General features: G+C 39.1%; 3 protein-coding genes across 4 annotated transcripts; 2 read left to right on the forward strand and 1 right to left on the reverse strand.

The window, feature by feature from the left end:
• Nucleotides 1–662: 662 nt before the first annotated feature.
• Nucleotides 663–2,028, reverse strand: LOC129407672 (uncharacterized protein C13orf42). Its single transcript, XM_055149442.1, has 3 exons — nt 1,427–2,028; nt 1,215–1,359; nt 663–913 (listed from the first exon to the last, which is right to left on the reverse strand). The coding sequence occupies exons 1-3, from the start codon at nt 1,844–1,846 to the stop codon at nt 663–665; spliced, it is 816 nt and encodes a 271-aa protein (XP_055005417.1). The 5' UTR covers nt 1,847–2,028.
• Nucleotides 2,029–3,034: 1,006 nt separating this feature from the next.
• On the forward strand, nt 3,035–4,972 carry LOC129407670 (TLR adapter interacting with SLC15A4 on the lysosome). Of its 2 annotated transcripts, XM_055149430.1 has the most exons (3): nt 3,035–3,184; nt 3,263–3,377; nt 4,045–4,972. In XM_055149430.1, exons 2-3 carry the CDS (start codon nt 3,265–3,267, stop codon nt 4,826–4,828), a joined length of 897 nt encoding a protein of 298 aa, XP_055005405.1. In that variant the 5' UTR covers nt 3,035–3,184; nt 3,263–3,264; the 3' UTR covers nt 4,829–4,972. The 2 variants fall into 2 exon arrangements, with proteins under 2 accessions (XP_055005405.1, XP_055005409.1); XM_055149434.1 differs by lacking the exon at nt 3,035–3,184 and having other exon boundaries at nt 3,191–3,377.
• Nucleotides 4,973–21,802: 16,830 nt separating this feature from the next.
• Nucleotides 21,803–23,356, forward strand: nr0b1 (nuclear receptor subfamily 0, group B, member 1). The gene is made up of 2 exons (XM_020936263.2): nt 21,803–22,571; nt 22,923–23,356. Exons 1-2 carry the CDS (start codon nt 21,941–21,943, stop codon nt 23,162–23,164), a joined length of 873 nt encoding a protein of 290 aa, XP_020791922.1. The 5' UTR covers nt 21,803–21,940; the 3' UTR covers nt 23,165–23,356.

Below are 23,356 nucleotides of genomic sequence, written 5' to 3' on the forward strand. Positions count from 1 at the left end.
TATGATGGAATTAATATTAAAGTATATGGTACTTTAACAAGTCTTTCACTGACTTTTATGTTAAGCACTTTTGTCAGCTGAAGTTGTTTTTAAATGTGCTATATAAATAAACTTGAATTGAATTTCACTGGAAACATGGTTAGAACTATTCAAACAATTCAGCCTTCATATTGGCTTTTTTAACTGTATCTTAACCCAGCCACTAAGTGAAGTCATTCAACAAGAAATTTAATCTTTTGACCAGTCTTCAGTGAAAAGCCATTGTTAAATGATTAAATTATACAGTATGTGTAACCTGTCACAAAATTATAAAAAAAAAAACCTCTGTTATAACCTCTACTCATTTCAATGAGTGCAAAACACTTGAAGTATAAAAATGCTTTCAACATAGATTATAAAGTAGTTTCATCTACAAGTGGAAGAACATTCCAAGTTTTCGTGTATTTTCTTCTATAAAAGAATTCCTCTTGAGAATAAGTTGAAATAGACTGATATTTAGCGATTCACATGCTTTGGTACAAATACCAGTAATTGCTGCAATGAAACATGAAGAATGTATAAACTGTTAAATAAAACATTTCTGAAGGTAATAGGGCATGCTTGTAATAAAATCCAGTGCATGAACTGTCCTTCGTAAATCCTTCAGAAGTATGATGGTGGTTTCACTGCTTCTTTAACCTAGGCTTGAGCCTCATGGTCTGGAAGGCACTCTCCACCACTTTGGGCAGGTGGATGGGGTTCCTCTGCAGCCGCAGTCTGCTGCTGGTGGAGCCACTGGAGCCCTTCTTCTTTGGGACACTTTTGTTGTTGGCACAGGATTGATCTTCTTCAGTCTGATTACTGCCCCCTGGCCCTCGAGGCACACGCAGTGACCAGTTTGAGTGGAGGTCGTGTTCTGCCGAGCTGGACGCCACTGTCAAAAAGCACATTAATATAATTAACTACATTGATTAATATAATTAACTATATTGCACTATATCATGATGTTTTACAGTGTCAAATGGTTATAATGTGAACATAAAAAGTCCACCCACAATTTCGTGATATGTGTGTGTGTATATATATATATATATGTGTAAAGAGAGAGAGAGGGAGAGATTAATATGTGGAGTTAGACATCAAACATGGATCAAGATCTTAATAATTTTTGCAAACACGATAAATAATAATATCAATTATATATTATATATTATATTGTATGAAAAGAAGTATACCTATAAAGTCCACATCTGCATGTCCATCATCCATGTAGGGTTTGCGGAGAGGCTCATCATCACAGCTGGCAATAACGGCATCTAAGAACTGCAGGGTATCCTCCTCACTGGGCACTGGGGGGGGAGAGGGCTTGGCTCTGGCTTTCTACAGGCACAAAGAGTCAATATTCTGTATGTGATCTTTGAACTCATACATTAGCACAAACACTTACCTGCTCTTCTTTTTTAGGAGGAGGGGGTGCAGATCTTTTCTTGTTGGAGACTGTGGCCTTCTCATTTGATTCTTGGTTCTTGAGCTCTGTTATTTTCTTGATGTACTGCCTCCTGAGAGCCACCAGCGCCTCAAGATACTCCAGGCAGTTTTGGTTCTGTGAGTAGAGCCAGATGCGGTCCTCCTGTCTCTGATACAGGTACAGTGTGGACTGAATGCTCACGGTGCTTTTGCTCCTCTTTAAGGTGGACCCTGCAGTTTGAGTTCTCTCCCCCACCACCAGCATGGACGTACTGCGCACCAGTCGGACGGTGCAGGCGCTGTGGTAGTCATGCTCTGAGCGGGGCCCCCTTCCTCGAGCATCGTGGCTCCTGTTGGCGTGGTGGTTGGGCCGAAACACATTGTTGATCTTCCTGAACATTCCTCTAGTCTTTCATAAACACACGCTGCTCCTTAAAATCCTGGAAAATTCTAGGCCTCACATCCATAGCGTCTTAGAAAAACCTTTACTAAAACAGATTCAAATGGACTTTTCTACCACTGTCCAGGGTCCTGAAGTGTCCAAGCTGCTGCTTGTTGAAGCACAAATCCACCCTAACTTGATCTCACCATGTCTCACCATGCCAGTGTTTTTGGATGTTGCTGGGTAACAGCTTGTAACTCTACCCTTTGCACTGCCATTACTACAGAGAAGAGGACTAGCATTGTGTCGGTTATTCTGACACATACAAGTAGCTTCCCACTAAACAGCTGTGCTAAGCTGGATATGGAATCCGTACAGTCAAGAAATATGTACTTTGTTTGTTTTAGATACTGTATATTAATTATGAATTACATTTCATTTGCCCTAAATATACTTTGAAAATAGATTCACATTACTACTGCATAATTCTGTATTTTGTTCTGTGCTTTGTTCTCTACCTCTTTTAAAATGGGGAAAGGCGCATGTGTGTAATGTGTTTCCTGGTCTCCAGCCTGGTTAATAATGAAGCAGCTACGCTCATGTTTCATGCGCTTTCATTGTTAGTCATCCCTAAGAGGAAGACGTGTGAATAAAGGACTCTACTGAAGTCAGGCATACACACACAAGGGGTTTTCCTCTCAAAAAGATCCCTGTTATAAATATGGAACATGGAAAGTTTCTTCTCAGGTGAAAGAGCAAATCAAAAGAGAAGTGAGATTTAAAGTGGTCGCTGTCCTGCATCTGTATATTGTGTGTTCCTGGGTTTAATACGTTGATACCAGTTAAAAAACAAAAACCCCTAATAACCTCAAAGTAATCACACTTCCTCTCCCCTGACATGTCAGCATAGTAATATAAAACACACTTTCTATTCTGCTTCTGGGTAACCTGAAACTCACCTGTTTCTTTCACCAATAAACACAACTGAGTGGTTTAAATTTACAAACAGCTACTTAGAGCCAGAAGCCACTGGTACTGTACACTCAAGTCTTTAGTCAGCTACTTAACATGTCAAAGGCATCTACTAGTCATTAACTTGATAGATCCACTGCCCTCAGCCTCACAAATGTGGTCCAGATAGTTTCTAGGATTAATGAATGGCAGTATTTTCATATCAGTAAATTCTTAGGGCTTAAGTTAAAGCACCTGCAAAACAAGTTCTCACAAAAGGGGAAGGAATACAAACAAATTTGTCCTCTCACTTCCTGTAAAGTCATTATAAGACAATCTTTTGGGTTTAAACTTTGGGGGACTATACAATGCTTGAAGCGGTAGCCTGCCCATAGAAGAAAAAAGGTGAGTATTCAAGGAAAATACTAATCATTTCTAGTTAATAATAGATCAACATCCAGACTTCACTTGCCTCCTCTTTAGCCATGCTGTGTGAAGGCAGACTGTGGAGTGTGATCTACAACGAAGGTGAAGAGAGTCGTCAGGATGATGTCCCCGGTGGAGCTGCTCATGGTTCAGCAGACGCATTCAGACATAGGTACAGTAACAGTTAGTAATGTGTGTCTAGGCAATAAATCAAATCTAAATCTGAACTGTTACCAATAAATATCCATAACAGCTGGCTTTTCTAACTTTCTGTTTGATGTTGTAACTTCTGCTGGTTAAATCAACAGTATTGTAGATTAGCCCTGCGAGGTGTCTGCTGTTATGATTTTGGGCTATACAAAACAACCTGAATTGAATTTGGGCTTTTTAATGAACAGGACTACAGCTAATCCGGTGTCAGGAAAGAACGTTATTTTGTTGTACAAACTAGGTTTATTTAAAAGCTTACCTTGTCTCTATTAATAAATCCTATCACTGAAATATTTTTAGGGGGTTCTAAAATGTAAAATGTGATTGATAGGGGATAATGTTTGTTACTTGTTGTTACAACTTTGTACATTTGCTATACATACAAAAGACATCAGATGCAAGATATATGGAATTATTTTGAAAAAAAAAAAAAAAGTTAATATTTGATGTCTGTCCAAGTAAACAAGTGTTTACCTGGAATAGTTAGTATAGTGGTAAATAGGAACTGCATTAAAAGTTGTGGTAGTAGTAGAAGGAAGTGGTAAAAGTAGATCTTGAAAAGGTGAGTCATTGTCTTTATATTTGTTTGACTTGATGAGTACAATAATGTTACTTTCCTTTGCTTTTAGACAGACTTTCCACACTGAACACAGCTCGTGCCCTGGCCCTCTGAAAAGCCCAGGCGCTTCAGGGCCCCGGCAGATCTCCTCTCTGCAGTCCTTGGATTTGGAACGAGTCTGGCCGGATAGACAGATCTCTCCTGAAATGGAAATCCCAGCTCAGGGCCACTCTGCCGGTGACGCCCCCTTCCTCGTTCCCTCCTTCTGTAACAGCATTTGCCAAAACTACAGTGACCTCCACATCGCCGGTGACCAAGTCCTCCCTCTGTCGGCAAATGTGGGAGAATTCTGCCCCAATAAACTCCAAACTGCTGGACCTTTACTACATTCTTATGACGTCTTACCCCCTCTGGAGCAATCCCCCCAAGGTGGACACTTCTTTCCCGTCAAACAGGGGTCTCATCAGTGGAGACAGGGAAGTGGACGTGACCGGAGTTTCTTTTTGCAAGGGCGTGAAGGTCCTTTCTCCAACTCCCTCCTGAATCATTACCTGGAGCAGAAACTTCAAGATCTTTATCAGCAGTACATGATGGAGAATATGGCTAAGGAGGGTGCACATGGAGGCCCCATGTGTCCCTTGTTGGGTTCGGAGCTGGTGTTGACAAGCCTGGATCAGATCACACTGCAGTTGAGCAGAGAGGTTAACATGGAGGCGGGAGCGGCCAAAGATATGGTTTTGAGCTGCTTGCTTCGAGTGGCAGGGGACATGCAGTCTAGTGAGATCAGCACGCCATTTCTCCAGATCTCCAATGAAGAGATGCCCTCGAAGGAGAAGGAAATGGATGAGAAATAGTGGTAAAGGTAACCCTCTGTCAAGAACAACAATTGTTGATGTGTTATTAAATGCTGAAATGATAATACAAATGTGGACTGCAAACCACTGAATACTGTACTGTGTGCATGTGTATGTGACAAATAAACGTAAACTATATTTTAATAGTAACTGCTGCTTGATTTGCAGGTTCTCTATGTAACTTTTCTGTTGTTGCTCATCTCTGTGAAGATGTTATTGCTTTGCCTGGAATGTTTCCCAGTATGGCATTTAACAAATCTATCTCCATGGAGGCAAGCAAGTGAAGTCATCCTGCCAATTTACAGGTCAGGTCTGTAAAGAAGCATCCTGGCTCAAAATAACAATGTATGTTTTTTGTATTTGTGAGCAATAAAAATACTTGACAACTGAATAAATAAATGCAAGGTAATTTGGTAGTTTAGTGTCTGATACTATATTGTGGCACATATGAGGCAAAGCAATAACATCTCCATAGAGACAAGGAGGTGGTGAACTCTTCATCAGAAAAGTTACATATTGCACCTTTAACTTAACAGGAAATGAAATTTTTGTTTTTGTAAAAAAGAAAAGAAGACTTAAAATATAGTAGTATTTACATAATTTCAACTGAAACACAAAGTAAAGAAAATGTTTTGCATATTTTAATTCATATTACCAATGCATCAACATCTAGACCTGTGTATACGGGTTTCCTTTTTTATGAAATCACCGATATGGTGCTTTGTTTGTAGACTAAAACAATACTAAAGTGTTCAAGTCTAAATAGTTTAGGCTCAAAGTCATTCCCTCCCCATGGACCTTCTGTGTCTTTGACATTGTCCAGATGTGTCTCTACACACTGGAGCAAACAGCTTCACATAAGGTCTGCAGTTTAATAAACGCTCACCAGGGGGAGGCCTTCTCACTTAACTTTTTAACCTCTGGGACTTAGACACACCTACACACACATCTGTGCCACGTTCATTCAGCTAATTCTTCCCGTGATCTGCAGTCTGCTGTTCATAATCTATGATGTCATTCACATAGTAAATCTGGAGGCACTCGGCCGGCTCAGCTCAGATAGCAGCTCTTGTGCAGAGTATTTAGACACCAGATAAAGCTATCTGCAGAGCATGATTTATCCTGGGGACAGACTTGTGCAGAATACAAGTACAAATGATGTACACTATGTCACCAGTATCAGCCAAACAAACCACTTAGGCTTTGAGGGTTAGGGTTTAGGGTTTTCAATGTAAACAGAACAAACTTGTCCATTCATTTATGCATGTTAAAGTGGACAGCAAGGACTATAGTTCAGGGGTAAATGCTTGATCAAACAGACTGACTTACTTAATGTCCCATGTTTTATCAGTGTTCCAAAAATGTCACATTTCCAGATCTGTTCTTCAATGTAGAGGAGGATTTAGAAAAAAGAGAGGGAAATAAACCTCTGGATTTCTGGAGAAATTCTGGATTGGCAGTCATCAAAATGTTGTTTCAAAAACCTAACAAGAGAAATGTACCATTTAAATGTGAAAGAACGCTGCACGTACAAACAGCACACACAGCTCAGCAGGAGCTACAGAGCCGTAGACTTAAACTCCTGCAGGGACATGTTATTTTGAGCGTTTCCCCTTTCGTTTAGAAAGGGCCCACACGACTCTATTCCAGCTTGCTGCAGCCGTGGCCTTCTGCGCCGGTGTTTGATCAGCTTCCTGGTTTTCCTTTTCCAAACACAGAGCCACAGGAGGACACCCTGTTTACTGAGCGGAGCACCGCAGTCGAAGTCCTGTGAAGTCTCAAGGCCGCTCCGACACATGTTTGGTATTTCTGCCCATGTAGCTCTGCATTCAGCGGTCCAGGTACACGCCACAGGAACCAAGGCTCACACTGCAGTGCTAAACAAAAACACACTCATAAATATGATTCAGCCAATGCCAACATATTCCAACAAACTGATTTACACAGACCTTGGGAAACAAATGAAAAACAGACCTCTTGTTTTGACAGAGGTTAAGAATTGTTTAAAGCCCTCGCCGGCGGCCAGTGAATATTCTCTAACAAGCCTTAATAAATTACACGAATCCTCTAAATTATTCACATCAACACTTTTATGTTGAGACATTATTATTCTCTCTCACAATACAAATAATATATGACTATTTATCCTTAAGTAAAGATCGAGACGAAAGTTCAAAAGATGAAGGACTATCTGTGTAATAAAATCAGGGACAGGGTTTATAAAACGAATAGCAGTAGTTTTAAAAAAAAATAAAATGGAAAAATACACTTCTCTCACGGTCTAGCAATGAAGCTAACAAGAAGGGTGAAGTGTCGGAGCGTCTTTCAGAGGTTCATAAAAGTAATTTCCTTGTCACAAAGAGCTTTTAACATGGAGGGCGGTAGAGGCAAGGCTACAAGATTTCATATCAAAGCCAAGGTCTCCGATACACTGTCACCATTGTGGTTTTAATGCTCTGCCGCACTATGTGGCTTGCCTTTATTTAAAAAGCTTTTAGTATGTAGCCTTGTTAATTGGAACAGTCACATACTGTTTACTTATATTTTCTGTTTCCTTTGTGAGTGCAGAAAAAACTTCCACCACTGTCAAGGTCTATTGACAAAGAACTTTTGGAGGTCGCCAAGATGGTTCTGATCCATTACACTTTATCATGATTATATTAACAGACATTTCTTTATGTTTGAACATGTATTAATAGCAATGTGGGAAGTTTGGGCCTGGACTCCAGATATGGTGTCTATAAAAAACAAAAAAAACTTAGATTAGCATTATTTAGCAAAATTATTACATCTGTTACACTTTTCTTTTCTTTCTTTTTTTTTTTACTTGAGAAACCAACCATAGATAAAACCTTCACTCAACAGTACATGTACATGTCGAGTGAGTTGCCCTATAGCTTCTTACCAGACTGAAAAGACCAATCAGCACATAGAAGACATTACAGACTGGGGGCTGTTCTTTTTTCTTTTTAGATTTTCAAAGCCTTTGATAGAAAAGTTTGTTTGGCTGCTACTGCAGTTCAAAACATTCGTTCCCAGAAAAGACTTACTTTCAAGGGCATTTACATGAATCATAGATATACACTCATTCACTCAATGTAACAAATGGTGCAGTTTTGTTCAAACAGTTCTTAGATCTTCTATTCAAAAACACTGCCTTGCACTGACAGGGACAAAGCACATATCCCTGTGCGTTTAAGAGGATCCTTCAGGCCATATTTCAAGGCCAGTGCTTTTGTGGTCAGAGCAGAACCACAGAGTTTGGACATAGTTGCGGTCAGTTAACTTCCTGTGGACTTCCTCACTCTGTTTGGTTTGTTTGATCTTTCTCAGACAGGCTGTTTATGTAACCCTGAGATTGAGAATGGGTGCACTGGGTCAAAACTGGGTGAAGTGGCTTATATGCGTTACAAAATTAAATTCAAGTTATCTACAGTAATTTGAAGTGAATGATGATTTTGTCATTATTTGTGACCTACTTTGTTTATATTATTTGAAATCTGCAAATAATTCACTGATCTGGACAAATGACTTTGAAAGTTCTGATTCTAAATTTAGCACTGGCTTTTTGCCTGTGTGCAAAGTGCAGTGGTTTCCCTGAAGGCTGCTCTTTGAGGATGTCATTTAAGTCTTTGGACAACATGTTTTCACTTCTTAGCTTTCATTTAGTTGTTTTATTTGCCAGTGACAGTGTTCAAACATTGTAAAATAAGATTATTTTCGGCAATGTTGATATTTTCTTCTTTGTGAAATCTACAATAGTATGCATAATGTCATAATGTTGTGTTTTTCTAGAATTAATTTGGACTTCTAGTCTTTTTAGTCTCTCTGCAGCATAAAACTAGAACTGATTTACAGTTTTGGAAAAGTTATAGCAGTCAATGGATTATAGTGTGCTTCTGTCATCATCTGGCTCACAGAAGATTTTTCACCAGTGCCAGGTGGGCATATCCCTTATACATTAAAAACTCCAGCCAGAGGTTATCTGTAGAGTAATAATTCCCTACAGAGACAGTAAAGTCCCACATTCACCACTAACTAAAATAGAGACTTTGGTGTTCGGACTCATTTGAACAATCTTTAGTAATTTGGGCAGTCTTCTTGTGCAGCCAGTGAAAACGATCCATGATGCGCAAGCTCCAAACAAATAAGACAAATATTTTAGGAATAAATGCATCTCACTTCAACTTATTTAAAGGTTCTATGTTACGCAAAACTGACTCTTGATTCTAATGAAGATGTATGGAAAAACACAGCGCAGCACTTCCTTTATTGCCATATAATATCACCAAGTGTTTTCTGTTTGAGAACTAAGCCTAAATATGCAGTGTTTGTGCGTTAAGTGTGTGTGAATAAAACAAACTCATTATAACATAAAACACAACAAAACAACATTAGAACATAGAAACATCAGAAAATAGCATAATATGGGCCCTTTAAGCAGTACAATTTAAGGCAGAATGCATCAGATGTGTTGGCTAACTCAATTAACATTTTACAAGAGAGTTTGTCCTTCTAAATACCTGTGCAGCCTTGAGAGTGGGTGCGTTATTCAGATGACATGGACCGGGGTCACCAGGCGTACAGCACTGCATGTTTGTGCGGTGGGCCCAGGCAGATGTAGGCAGTAGAGGAGCAGAAGTGCACATTTCCTGGTCAGTTAGCCACTCAAGGTTAACACGGAGCTAGCAGCGGCGCAGGTGACCTTGGCTAAGGTAGAGCAGACAGAGGCCGGCCTTGGGAGACAGCGGGGCAGCACGATCTGGCTTTCAAAGAGCAGGGGAACATAATGTGGTAATGCATGACTATATATCACAGAGAGCAGCACATATGTGAAAGTGGATGGCAGCCACATGAACATGGTTTTATTCACAGGCTCAATAGAAGGAAAAGGAGGTTTACCAGGGGTAAAATTTCTGCAAATTAACAGATGTTATTTGTTAGAAAAGGTCATAGCACTATTATTCCATTCAAGGTGATGATTCCAGAAGAAGTGATTAAAGACCCAGTGTAATAATGATGTGAATGCAAACTGATGCAGCATGCTCTACTGCTTATTATTCAATTGTATTAGTATATCAAAGGGGATAGGCAATTGAAATTCATAGATCAGGGATAAATTAGCCAGTCACATGGCCTTTTAAAACTACAGAAAAGATACAAATGAAATGAATTGTGAATGTATATGATTAGATGTGATGGGTGTAAGACATTGGTTATTCCTAATGTTCAACAAAATGAGTAAGAGTTAATTGTCATTAGATGTAGTCAGAACTTCTCGCTCAATAAATTTCAGTAATTGTGTTTTGATGGATTCTCTTTCAAAAGTGGTCCTCGTAATGTACAATTCAGATGTAAATCACATTTCTAAGTGCAGCTGTGCAGATGGCAAATGTCTTTATACAGCCACAACGTAAGCAGCTAGTCTGAACAAATGACTACGTGTGTTGTTTTAGCAAACATTTACCAGTGTTTTTTGTTTCTATGTGCTGTTATTGTTGTTGCAAGTGGTCACTACATATGAAGCTACATCTGCACCATCTAACTTTTCCATTTTTGTTGCCTGGAGTGTTCTACATGATGGCTTTAAACATTTCTTCCATTTGTTGAACTGAATTGTTTTTTAATGCTCAAAATTATGTTGAAACACATGCATTCTTATTCTCATCACAGATCCGTCCTGTAGCTTGGCCTGGAGATGCCACTTGTGTCCATAAAGATACTGTGAAACAATCTAGGCAAAGCAATAACAGCTCCATGGAGACAAGCAGATGGTGTACCTTCCACCAGAAAAATTATGCAGCGGAGTCTATCTCTTTCAGGACATGCCGAGATAAAGAAGAGAAGATGGCTAATATAGGGATTACAAGAATGTTACAATGAAGAAAATTTAAATATACGTATGAACTGAGAAGATGCATTAAAGATTTCATTAAAAACAGTTTGATACTCTCTAAGTAAAGTTTAATCCTGTCATTAAAGATGGAAAAATGCAGCGTTTCAAGGTCTGACAAACTTTAATCACACAAGTGGCATAAAGGTAGAGTGAAGGACTGACTCACTGCTGTGGTGAAAAGGTTGTACCTCTCCAAGGTAATGTGTCTCAATGAAAGAATGAAAAAGTTAACAAAAAACAAGCAAGTTAGGTTAAGGTTAATAACTTCCGGTTTATGACACTGAACATTATAGGCTTGCCCTCTTGAAACCGATCATAGCTACACAAATTTGAACTAAATGTGAACTATTAAAATATTAACGACCAATATTAACACAGATAAACTGTATGTAGTTTTACAATATTGAACAGTTTTTATGTGTCCTCTGTTTTCTCTAGAAAGCTCTACATGTTAATGGTGCACTCTTTAATAGGGATGTAACAATAACTGAAATATTGTGATTGTCAAAGTTCTCACAATAATATCGTGGACCATCACAATATATCGCAGTACAAGTCTCTTTGCTTAAACTAAGACTTATGGTACAACAGTAGCTAAAAAAGACAGAGGGACCTACATAGACCATGATCCTTTACTCCATTTCAGTGTAGACTATAATAGATAATAAAGATAACAGTTCTAAGAGCTTTTAAGTCTTAGTTCTTTGGATTAAGTCTTGTTAAGGCATTTTAAGAGAAAAAAGTAGCCTATTCACAGTTTTGTCCACAATATATCGCATTAAATATGATGTATAACATGTATATCGTAAACATATTGTACCGAGAGATTTGGATATCTCTTCATCCCTAATCGTGAGCCTCCCCACAATATCGTGAGCTTTCCCACGATATCGCAATATATATCGTACCATGAGGTTAATCCCGTAACGATCATGAGACTTGGATATCGTTACACCCCTTCTACTTAAAATTTTCTGGGCGAGGGGGTCGATCAGCAGCTTTCTCCATTCATATGTGTTTTTGTCGCTAAAAGATACATTAAAAATATATTTTTTTACTGTGAAGAGTTTCACCTTGCCACAGATCCGACCTGTAACTTGGACTAGACTAGATCACAGTTTGTTTGTTTTTTCCTTATAACAAGGTACAATTCTATGACAATTGTTTAAATATTCATAACATTAAAATTATAATTATTCATATCCATAAAACATTTAAACTGTCAGCAACTTTAATCATTATTGTGTTTTATAATTGTTAATAGCAGTTATTCTGGCAATTAATTATTATTATTAATCATGACACCAAAATTTCAATATCCCATGCCTATATTGAAATACAGTTAGTCACAATTAGCATTCACTTATTTCCTAACACTGCTGGTATGTATCTACAGGATAACTTGCTGAGAGAAAGAGCTTCCCTTTGTCACCAGTTGAGGACAAACTGTGTGTAAGATCAAGCCCCCCGCGACCCACCTGGAGGCCCCTGTGAGCCGTCCCTGTTCTAAAGCCTACCCTTATCCCTCACCTTTCTCTTGTCTCTCTCCGGCACACTGACGTTCTTATTAGTGTCATAATTTACCCTCTTATGCAAACACGACCCTGTCCTGGATATGCTGTTAGGCAAAATATTCATACAGTAGTCACAGAGAGACCAATAAAAACGCTGAAAGTGAGGACATAAATATTGTCTCACGGCTACAATATTTCATAATTCACTGCATAATCCAGCAGTGGCTATACATATGAAGAAGGTGCATTATTTCATAGTGTGACATACATTTGAATAAGATAAACAGATAAGCAAGGGCATATAGAGGAAAGGCAATATTTATGTCCAGCAGAACAGGTATTAGGCAATCTGCATTGTATTAGCTGCTGGCCCTAACTATATTTTATGACTCTTCTGCATAGTAAATTTTCTACCTCCTGACATTCAGTTAACAGTTACAACCAAGCACGTGTTGGTAAGCCTGTCACGATTACAAATTTTGAAGTACGATATATTACTATTGACATATAGTGCGATAAATGAAAATATTGAAACTTCTCTGTGCCACTGACACAAAAGCAATAATGCAAGATAATCTCAATAAACCATTTAAAATAGATAGTGTCATTAAAAGGCCAGAGCTACAAAAAAGAAATAGCTGAATGAACCATAATTATACAAGTTAGTTATTCAACCCTCTACAGCTCAAATCTTATTGTATTACAATAAAAATACCCCAAATCTCCCCAGTTTTATAAAGACAACATATACACAATAAATACATAGTAGTATATAGTAATAGTAGTAGTAGTAGCAATAGTAGTAATAGTATTAATAGTAGTAGTAGTATGCAGTATGTAGTATATATAGTATTGAGTCCCAAAATATATTGCTCCAGTTATCATATATTGAAGTTGATATAGTAATTATTAGGGCTGGGAATCACGGGTCCCTCACAATTCGATAAGATACACAGTACATGGCTCACGATATGATATTATCACTATATGGCGATACATGTGAAATATTGCACACAATTCTCTATGATATATTGCTGTTTTTAATGAGCCAAATACATTTTAGCAACAAAAGTTCTTTGTTAAACCACTACACTAAAGTTATTATGAAATACAATCACTTTAAAAGGCCTATTTTCTGATCAATGTTATAATGTTGTAGCCAGGCTGGCACCACCTAATGCCTCCGCTCAGTTTCATTTCTCTCCAGCGACTAAGTCAGGAATTGGGATACACTAGATAGTTTGCAAGAACCCCAGAAGTGCACGTTCGGGCACCAGCCAATCAGCGAAGAGCCATACATTCTGTGTTGGCAACAATTCTTGAGATTGAGGATTTAAAGCCAGAACAAAGAGAATGTTTTGTGAATTTTATCAAGGGGAAAGACGTTATTGCCCTTCTTCCTACGAGCTTTGGAAAAAGCTTAATATACCAGTTAGCCTCATTAGCGGCGCATTATATATGTCACGACCAAATAGCAGCAATTGGTTAAATGAAAAAAGTACCCGCCTACAGTCGAGCGAACGAATTCTAATGCTGCGAGGTCTTTCTACGAAATGAAACCTGCCTGATGAATCAGGCTAATAATGTTGTTTCCTCATCACAAACCATCAAAACCTGGAACTGTGTTTAATTTCATTCACACATAAAGTCATATCATACATATTCAAGATGAGTTTGTCTATCAAATGGAAAACACTCTGTTCCACCTTGTGATGTCAGGCAGTGGGTAGTGTTGTGTTTTAGTTTTTGTTTGTTCCTCAAGTGAAGCAGAAAAGAGGGTCTGTGTGAATGTTCCTGTATGTTAGCTACAGGAGTTACAGGAGGTGCTCCTCACAAGAATCTTTTGGATGATTTCAACGCCGGAAATTTGATTCTTTATCAAACAAAAGCTAAAAGGTAGCTGTTAACTTGGACATTACTGCTTCGTGATATCACAAGGTGCAACAAAGCATTCAGAGCATTTGAGATGTATACAGACTACTGATAAAGGGTTACTCAAACATTTGTAAATGAAACAAAACACAACTCCAGGTAAGTTTTTGAGGTGATAACAGCATTATAACATGGCGTAAAGCTCACAAGAGTTTAGCATAGATCACAGTTTAGCATGATATAGGATTTTATCATCAAAACAGTCAATATGTCAAAAGTATCACATAAACAAGTTTTCTTTCACTAAATAAGAAACAAAATTGTAAGTGAGGTCATACAAAAAAAATGCTAAAAGACACACATAAAAAAAACGCTCTTTGCAATATACTGAAACAGCAACCCATGATAATCATACTGTATCACCAAATTTAGTATCATGATTGATATTTTGATTTTTGTATTTCTCTTTTTAGTTATAGGTAATGCAGAGACTCAAGCAAGTCCTCAAAGTGGAGGCAGAAGGCGAAGTGTTGTGTTGTGGTAGTGTACTTGTACAACGGCTCAGAGGGTTGACCTTGGCGCGCCCCGCTCTCCCCCGGGTCCCACTCAACCTTGGCTAATTAGCTCATGTCCCAATGGCATATGTTCACCACACGATTTATCCACAACAAGGACATTACAACTGCAGTGTCCCGCCTCCACCGCCTCCTGCTCATTTCCCTGGCACGCTCATGCTTCAAAATCATAATCACATTCAATTTATGTCAACTGACTGTGTGGTTTAGGGAATGAGCTGGGGCAAATATGCAATGCAACTAGTCTGGTTCGATTTACTGTTCGGAGTTCAAATTCAGGTTTGCCAAATATCTATTCTCACTCTGTGCTAATTTCAAACAGTTTTATCGTAAAAAAAAAAAAAAAGAAAAGAAAAAAAGAAAAACAACTCACCCTTATGTAATAGATAAGCTACTGTCATGCCAAAACATTTCAACAAGCATGGTATCTTCTTTCCCTATCACCTCATGTATATGACCAAATATACTGTATAATTATATTTTCTGTATTTTATTTTATTCAAATTTCTACATATACATAACTGTAAATGTGTTGTTTATTTGACACAAGTCTATTGCTATTTTTGCTACTTGATTTTTCTTGGCTATTTATATTGTATTATATCTTCGCTTTGCTTTGCCTTGTAATGTGTGAGCTCCAAGTCCATGTCACTTCCCTTGTGGATCAATAAAGTTAATCTACACTACCTGTCAAAAGTTTTAGAACACCACACTTTTTCCAGTTTTTTACGGTTTACTGTTGACCAAAATGTATTCTAAACTTTTGATTCATGAAAGTGTCCACCTTTGGCAGATATAACAGCTGAACACACTCGTGGTATTCCTTTTACAATAGAAATCAAATATTCTTGAGAACGTTCTTTCCAAGTCTGTTGCAGAAGTTCTCATAAATGTGTAGCACTTGTAGGTTGCTTGGCTTTCACTCTTCTGTCCAGTTCATCCCAAAGCCAGCTTGATGGGGTTTAAGTCTGGAGACTGTGCTGGACACTCTATGTTTTCATACTTACCATCTTGTTCTTTTTTCCTGAGGTAGTTTTGGCAGAGCTCAGACTTGGGTTTTGTTATCCTTTTTTTTAACCTCTGGCTGTTCAGTTCTTACCTTTGTACCATTTCAAGCTCCTCATCAGACTTGCACACCTTGAATTGCAATAAATAACAGGAAAAATTAGGGAGTTCTAAAATTTTTGACAGGTAGTGTAAGTCTTAAAAGAAGTCTGGGCGGGTTCCCTCTGTCCCCTCCCCGAATGCAAAAACAGGTAAAATCGTCCAGCTAAATGAGTCCTGACCAAGCCAAGTGCTGGAGCAAGCAGCCCCTGTGGCACTGGTTGAAGAATGGGTCAAATAAAGAGAATGAATTTTCCTCATGTGGGATCAATAAAGTATACCTTGACCTATTTTCTGATCTATGTTATAATGTTGTTTCCTCATAAAAACATACCTGGAGAGCACACAAACTCTGCATATTTAGTTCTCTCAAACAGTAAACACTTGCACCTGCACATGCACCTTCACTAGAATAATTTAGATAATTTCTGCCCTGGAATTGCCAGTCTCTACGGAACAAAAGTTAAAAAGTAGCTGTTAACTCGAAAACTACCACTACATGACATCATAAGGTGAAGCAGAGCATTTTGAGCTTTGGAGATGTAGAGAGACTAATAAACTAGGGTTACTCAAACATCTGTGAATAAAAAACAAAACAAAAACAAATTTCAGAACATTTTTGAAGCGGTAACATTATAACATGGCTTAAAGCTCACACAAGTCAATTAGTGTAAAAAAGGACCTTTAAAGATTGTTATGAACCATGCAATAGTAAAAATTCACCCATTGTCTCACAAATGAAATGCAAACTAATCCATTATTTGTTTCCTTAAAGTGACTGAGGTAAGCACCTTTATGGATTGGCCACCCCTGGATATGCTGCATTTCCAGGAGTAAATACTACTATCCTGGGCCAAAACTATAAAGTATGTACTAGATGACAACCATAGTTAATCTGAATTGTGGTTAAAGTGATGTCCCAACAGTAAATAACACACTTGTAAGATGCAGGTGGCTTGTATTGGCAGTGTGTCGACAGAAAATGTGCTCCCACTCAAGACTCCCATGATGCACAGTGCCCTGAGAGAGAGGCCAGGAGCACTGTGCCCCAGGAGATGGTCACTGCTGTCCATCCTCCACAGACAGATTTCAAAACAAACTCTTCATATAAACAACTGCCCACAACCAGATTATGCCAAAGGATCTGTCAAACATGACTACGCAGATACCAACTGCTCCTAAAACTAGTAACAAAACTAGATACTGAATTGAGCATCGGGATTATACATAAACTAAATAAGACCATTACTGAATGGTTTTGATCTACATGAGAACTAGACCGCATGTTTTTATCAAAGACAGAACTGTTATTTTGTGTTGCAATTACAGTCTACTAATTTTAGTCTAAGATCACAGTAAAATGCATGTTTTCTAAGTGCAATAAAGACACCTGTAATTGCAAGTAAATGCAAGATAGTGTTAGACTTAATACCAGTATCTGTTATGATACTTTTTGATTACTTATTTAGGCAGTAGAATTTCTTTTATATTTATATACCATGTGGCTTTTTATCTGTGTAATCCCTCAGTCGTCCAGTTCCATAGTGATCAATGGTGTATACTAGTCTTACACTTGTTCTGATACAGTTCAAGATCATTCTAAAGATAGTCAGGGAAGGTTCATTTCTGTCCTGTGCATGTGATGATTTTGGTATTGACACCTGCTCAAATATTGACTAGTTTCTGATTTTCATTACTTTTGACAACCCTAATGCAAGATAGATAGCCTAAATGTGATGCCATATTATGGAACATTCAAGAACAAGCTATTTCTTCAGAAGACAAGCAGGTAGCTGTCACTGATCAAAATTACACAGTCCACCTTTAAGTTTGTTACTATCATTATGTCATTCTGTTCAGTGAATTGAATCCCTGATCTTAACTACCTGGGCAGAGGCACGGACCATGCCCCTCCTGTGCAGCTCATGGTCCTATGAACAAATCCATAAAGCTGCATGTGCGGGTGACTTACAGGCGTAACACAGACATTAGTTAAACCTGATGATCTGAATGGTCAGATAATAGACTTTTATTATAACTAAGAGAATATTTAATAGTTAAATGAATAATTAAAACTCTTACATGTGATGTAGCTCTTATTTCTGTGCACATTGTTAGACTCTAATCCAATTTTCTCTTCTTTTTCATTTCATTTCATTTCATTTCATAAAATACATAAAAGCGTAGCTATCGAAAGAACTGGAACATTTTACCTTGTATTTATCCAGCACATATAAAGCAAACTTGTCTTCTTCTCAGCGCACAAACACACGCACACACTTTCACTCTGCTGTAAGTTGGTGACATGAGTCCTTGGAAAGTGCAGTATTCAATTTGTAACTATTATAGAGACAAGGACGAGGCCCTTTATGAGAGCAGCCACAGAGAGAAAATGGAGGCAGTCGCTATAGCAACCGCCAGAAGAGCGCCCAACAAATCAACAAACAATACAGTACAAGACTTTTTCCATGGCAGCAATTTAATGCCGAGCCTTGAATCATACAAAGTTGTCTTCTCAAGTTTCTCAGACCTGTCTTGGAGAGGCGGTGGGTGTCTCTAAGCCCCCAGTGTTTGGTAAAAAATAAAAAAGAAAGAAAAAAAAGCTTTGTATTTTTTTCTCCACACTTGTGATTCAAGGACAGTTCGGTTGAATGTGCCAAAGAGCTGTCTTTTTGGGTCACGGCAACCTCAGTATTTCTTTGTGAAAATGCTTACCACTGCAAAGGCATACAACAATATGGCTGGGGGCTCTGGAATACTTAAAGGTGATTATTTACATTTATTTTATATACCTTTAAATGCACTACTGAACATTAATCTTACTAACAAAAAACCTACCAGCCTTCCCTGGAAAGTCTTTTTCATTTTAAAACTGCTTTCATATTTTCCCATGACCCATGTCTGTCTCAGTAGCTGCAGTGGAAGTGACCTTGCTCCAAATTTTAGCAGAGCGGCCAGCTTTTGGCTCAAATGAGGAACATATGAATGGAATTCATGCATTTTCATTAATCAGTGACATGAAAATAAAATCAAATATGTTATTGTCTTTTGTTGAAAGAGCTGCAGATCAACCAAGCACTACCAGGCCGTGTGCTGCTCCATACTGACCCATTTAAAGGTGGAACCAGAACCACCAGGCTCACAGCCAGAAATAATATCTGTTCCTTTTCAAAGTAATTCAGAGCCAATGGACTGCTACAGTTGGTACCAAAACTGAAAAATATACTAAATAAGATGTAAATATTGTGCTCTGTTCTTCCTCACTACTTTGTTCAGCAAATGTTTAGCCTGTAGTTCAGGGATAAATGCTCTATCCATTAAGACGCTGCTATTGTTTCACAACAGTAAATATTAAATACCTGGGTCAAGGCATGTTCCAAGTAGACCTTAACAACTCCTTAAAAAGACATTTTAAGTTTCATTGCTAGCATTTAGTAATACCTGATCAAATTAGACAGAATTTTTTTTACCATTTAATCATTGTAAACCACTATTATCTGAAATTGTAGATTTGATAATAGGATTTTTCCGTACAATTTTTTTTCATTTATGATGGTTTTCTGAACACTCAAGCCTCAAATACAGGACAATACCTTACTCAAGGATTTAAGAATCACTCAAAATACAGCATTTCTTCATCTGATTATGATGGAGAAATTATTGTAACATGTTTTAAAGCTCATTATATAACCTGTCTCCTGACTGTATTTAAACATATATGAAGAAGCAGCAAACAGCTGTCTATTTGGCACGTGCAAGGTTCTAAAGCAGGGTCAGTCTGTCAGTATAATGAAGAAAATGTAATGGGATATAATTTCTTTGCATGTACTGTGTGTATATGTGATAATATTGCACACAAACAATGCTTAATGAGAAAATGAAATACACTTCATCATATTTCATATCATATAGTATTAAAATACTGTTACATCAACCTGTTATTCTGTTGCCTTTGGAGGGACTGGGATGAGCAGGCTGCAGGGGATGACAAAAGATTCTCTAAAACAACAGAAAAAAATCTGGATGACATATAGCTCCTGCAGAAAAATGCAATTTCACAAGACAAAGAAAAAACTAAGAAAGATGAATAATCAAGCACAACCTTCAAAAATTTCTGGTTTTGTAACCATCCCCTCCATTAACTCAAAACAAAACAAACACATTTCCACCATACATATTTTGTCTCTCTTCGTTTGGGTTATAAATAAGGAACATGAGAAGAGCAGATAAAACATCTTGTACATTTTTAATAAAGTAACGGAGGTTGAGAGAGCAAAACAATGAGCAACAAAGCCCTGTCTTTTCAGCTCTGTGCTTTTGCAGCAAGACATAATGTAATCTCTCCTTGAGACAGAAGGATTTTTATAACCTGCACTGCTAGGCCTTGAGCGGCAGAAGAGACAGGCTGAGTGAAGGCTGTTTATCCCGCGCTCGTCCTTGATATAAACATGTGAAAAATCTCTCTCGGCTAAATCAATACAAAGACATTCGGCCTCTGAACAATGTTGTAGCACTACTGTGAAAGTTTTTCATCCTGACTTCATTCACAGCGCTGTCCTTCAAAGCGCACACAGCCATGGGGCCCTAGTTACAGCTCCAGTATGAATGTGGCCGTGCACTTTGGGTCATCTTTTCAACCACGCCAAAGAGTGGCTTCTGTGCAAACCTGACATATCACCAGGAGAAAATAAGACAGCTACTTTAACCTCAACAACTTCTGCTTAACTGATATTCACCACTGAACATTATACTTTTGTAACAGGTTCATCTTTATTTGTGTAAATATTTTGAATTTTATTTCAGTTTTGATTGCATGCGGGCCTGAGTCTAAAAGGGTGCAAAAGGGAGCATTGCACCCTCATTTAACAGTCTTTGCACCCACATTCGAAGCAGGTAACATAATGAATAACACTTATTAGATTTCTATTGTGGTTTCACCCCTTTAAAACTCAAAAGCAGTCAGTTTGGTCTGGACCTGGGCTTGATTATATGCACACCTCTAACTATATAAATGCTGCCTTTACAATTTTTTCCATTGTGAGATCAATAAAACTACAACATAGACCTTTTTCTTTTGTTTTGAGGTCGAGTGTAATTCTCAGCCATTACAGAACTGTCTTACCTTGTCACAGCACTCTTACCTGTAATTGAAGCACACAGTATAAGTGAAAGCTCAAACTCAAATGCTTCTTCCAAGTCTGCAGCATCTTTAGTTTTCTGACCTCTTCTCCCGCGCCGCATCCTCCTTCCTTCAGTGACAGGCAAGGAGAGCATTGAGTCATGACATCATAATTCACCAGCTCCTGTTTTCACGGTTAAATCAATATCAGTGTGTCCGAGTCAAGGTTGGAGACTGGCCTTCACAGCTCAGCTCCTTCCTACTTCTTTCTAATAGAAAATCATATAAATTGTCCCTAAAATAATTAAGCCTTCAGATCCGTCCATGCCCTATATTTTTACCGGCAGCCTGGTGATAAACAGCGCTGCCACAGAGTCAAGGTGATGCTGGGAATAGAAGTGGGCACTGAATTCTTATCTGCCTCTCCTTGTCATTTTTTCACACGGGTCGTTTTTCCCTTTCAAAAAGTTTTACAGGTCAACTAAATTAACATAGGCCTAGATGATCCAGTAAATAAATAAATTAGACTTCATTTTAAACTGAGAAACCCCAGTCAAAGAGACTGTAATGACTCGAGCAGTAGCCTACGCTGCTCTGCTTCTGTCCACAATCATCTTAAAGGCTAATAAAAAGACCGCAGTCTACACGTTTATTCAAATTGGGCAATGGCTTTAACCTTAGTAATCACGTCTTTTAATCATGTAATTAATGCCAATAGCTTAAATAATACCTGCATTGAAGTTGCTCAGTAGTTTACCTTTCGTAACGAATGGCCAGGTAGCGTGGACCGTGGGGCGGGAAACAGCAGGGGGTGGAGAGGAGGCGGCGCCAGAGCGCGGGGGGCGGCATATGCACACAGTGAAACCGCTCTTAAGCTCGGGGACAAACGGGAGTTATTATTTCGAGCCGCCCTTCACTCCGGGGCTATCAGGACTGAGAAATAACAGCGCTACCAGCTCCCGTGTCTGACCTCCAGCGCTTTGACAGAGCTAGTGGGGTGGACCGCAGCTCATTGCCCATGTAGAAGTCGCCATGGCCGCGCTGGAGGGCTGCCGCTGTCGGGGCACCACCATCCGAAACAACAACAGTATTCTCTACAACATTTTGAAGAGTGACAGCCTTGCCATCGCACAAGAAGACCAACCTCAACTACAACAGCAAGCCGCGCAACATCTGTTCCACAGGAGCTCCTCGTCCAGCTCCTCTGCCTCTCTGCAGGACCCGCGGCAGCAGCCGTGCTCATGCGGCTCCACGCGCCGCCGAGGGGTCCTCCGGTCCCCGCAGGTCACCTGCAAAGCAGCATCCGCGGTCCTCGTCAAGACGCTGCGCTTTGTGAAGAACGTGCCCTGTTTTCGCGAACTGCCAGAGGATGACCAGCTGGCGCTCATCCGCAGCGGATGGGCTCCCCTGCTTGTGTTGGGGCTGGCACAGGACCGCGTGGACTTTGACACTACAGAGACCGTGGAGCCCAGCATGTTGCAGCGGATCCTCACTGGAGTGCCAGACCGACAAATTGAACTTCTGGCAGGGCAGAGCAGAGCTGCAGCCGGGGTCTCTGTGGTGGACATCGAATCCATTAAAGCCTTTCTAAAGACGTGTTGGAGTGTGGATATCAGCACCAAAGAATACGCCTATTTGAAGGGGGCTGTGCTGTTTAACCCAGGTAGGTCATAACTCAGATATTAGGCTTTTACACCTGAGTTATACATGCGATTTTTTTTACTCTCAACTTTATGTGCCAGGACCTGGTACTTCGTAATTGTGTCTGATGTGGCGGTATAAATCAATATACTTATCAATATACTTAAAATGGCCAAAAACATAAAAATATGGACACAAAAGAGATACACATAAAAGCCCTGAATATGCAACAAGTTCTATGGCCTAACAATATTCATATAACAGAAAATATGTATGTTTTCTATAACAAAAGGTGAATGTTAAATTTCAAGTTTATTGTGTACAGTGCTCTCTCCAAAGTATTCTCATGTATCCCTCATGTTCCCTGTTTCAGACGTGGAGGGTCTGCGGTGCCTGCACTACATCCAGTCCCTGCGGCGTGAGGCTCACCAGGCTCTGAATGAACATGTGCGCTTGGTTCACCGGGAGGACTCCACACGCTTTGCCAAACTCCTCATCGCTCTGTCCATGCTCCGAGCCATCAGCCCCCCTGTGGTGGCACAGCTGTTCTTCAGACCAGTCATTGGGGCTGTGAACATTGAGGAGGTGCTCATGGAGATGTTCTATGGGAAGTAGAGGTTGGAAAAATGGACGACTGTCTAGGAGGCATAGGGCTGAAATTACAAGTGATGGACTATAATAGGTGTAAGTGCGCTTTACAAAAATGGAATGCAAGATGTTTAGGAGGAAAACAATGCAGCTGCTGAAATTCATAACTTATTGTTTTTTTATACAAACTATTTTTTTAATAAAAAAAATAATTCAACA

The sequence above is a fragment of the Boleophthalmus pectinirostris genome, unplaced genomic scaffold, assembly GCF_026225935.1.
Source record: "Boleophthalmus pectinirostris isolate CB_2022bp ecotype Guang Dong unplaced genomic scaffold, ASM2622593v1 HiC_scaffold_1, whole genome shotgun sequence".
Taxonomy (NCBI): Eukaryota; Metazoa; Chordata; class Actinopteri; order Gobiiformes; family Gobiidae; genus Boleophthalmus; species Boleophthalmus pectinirostris.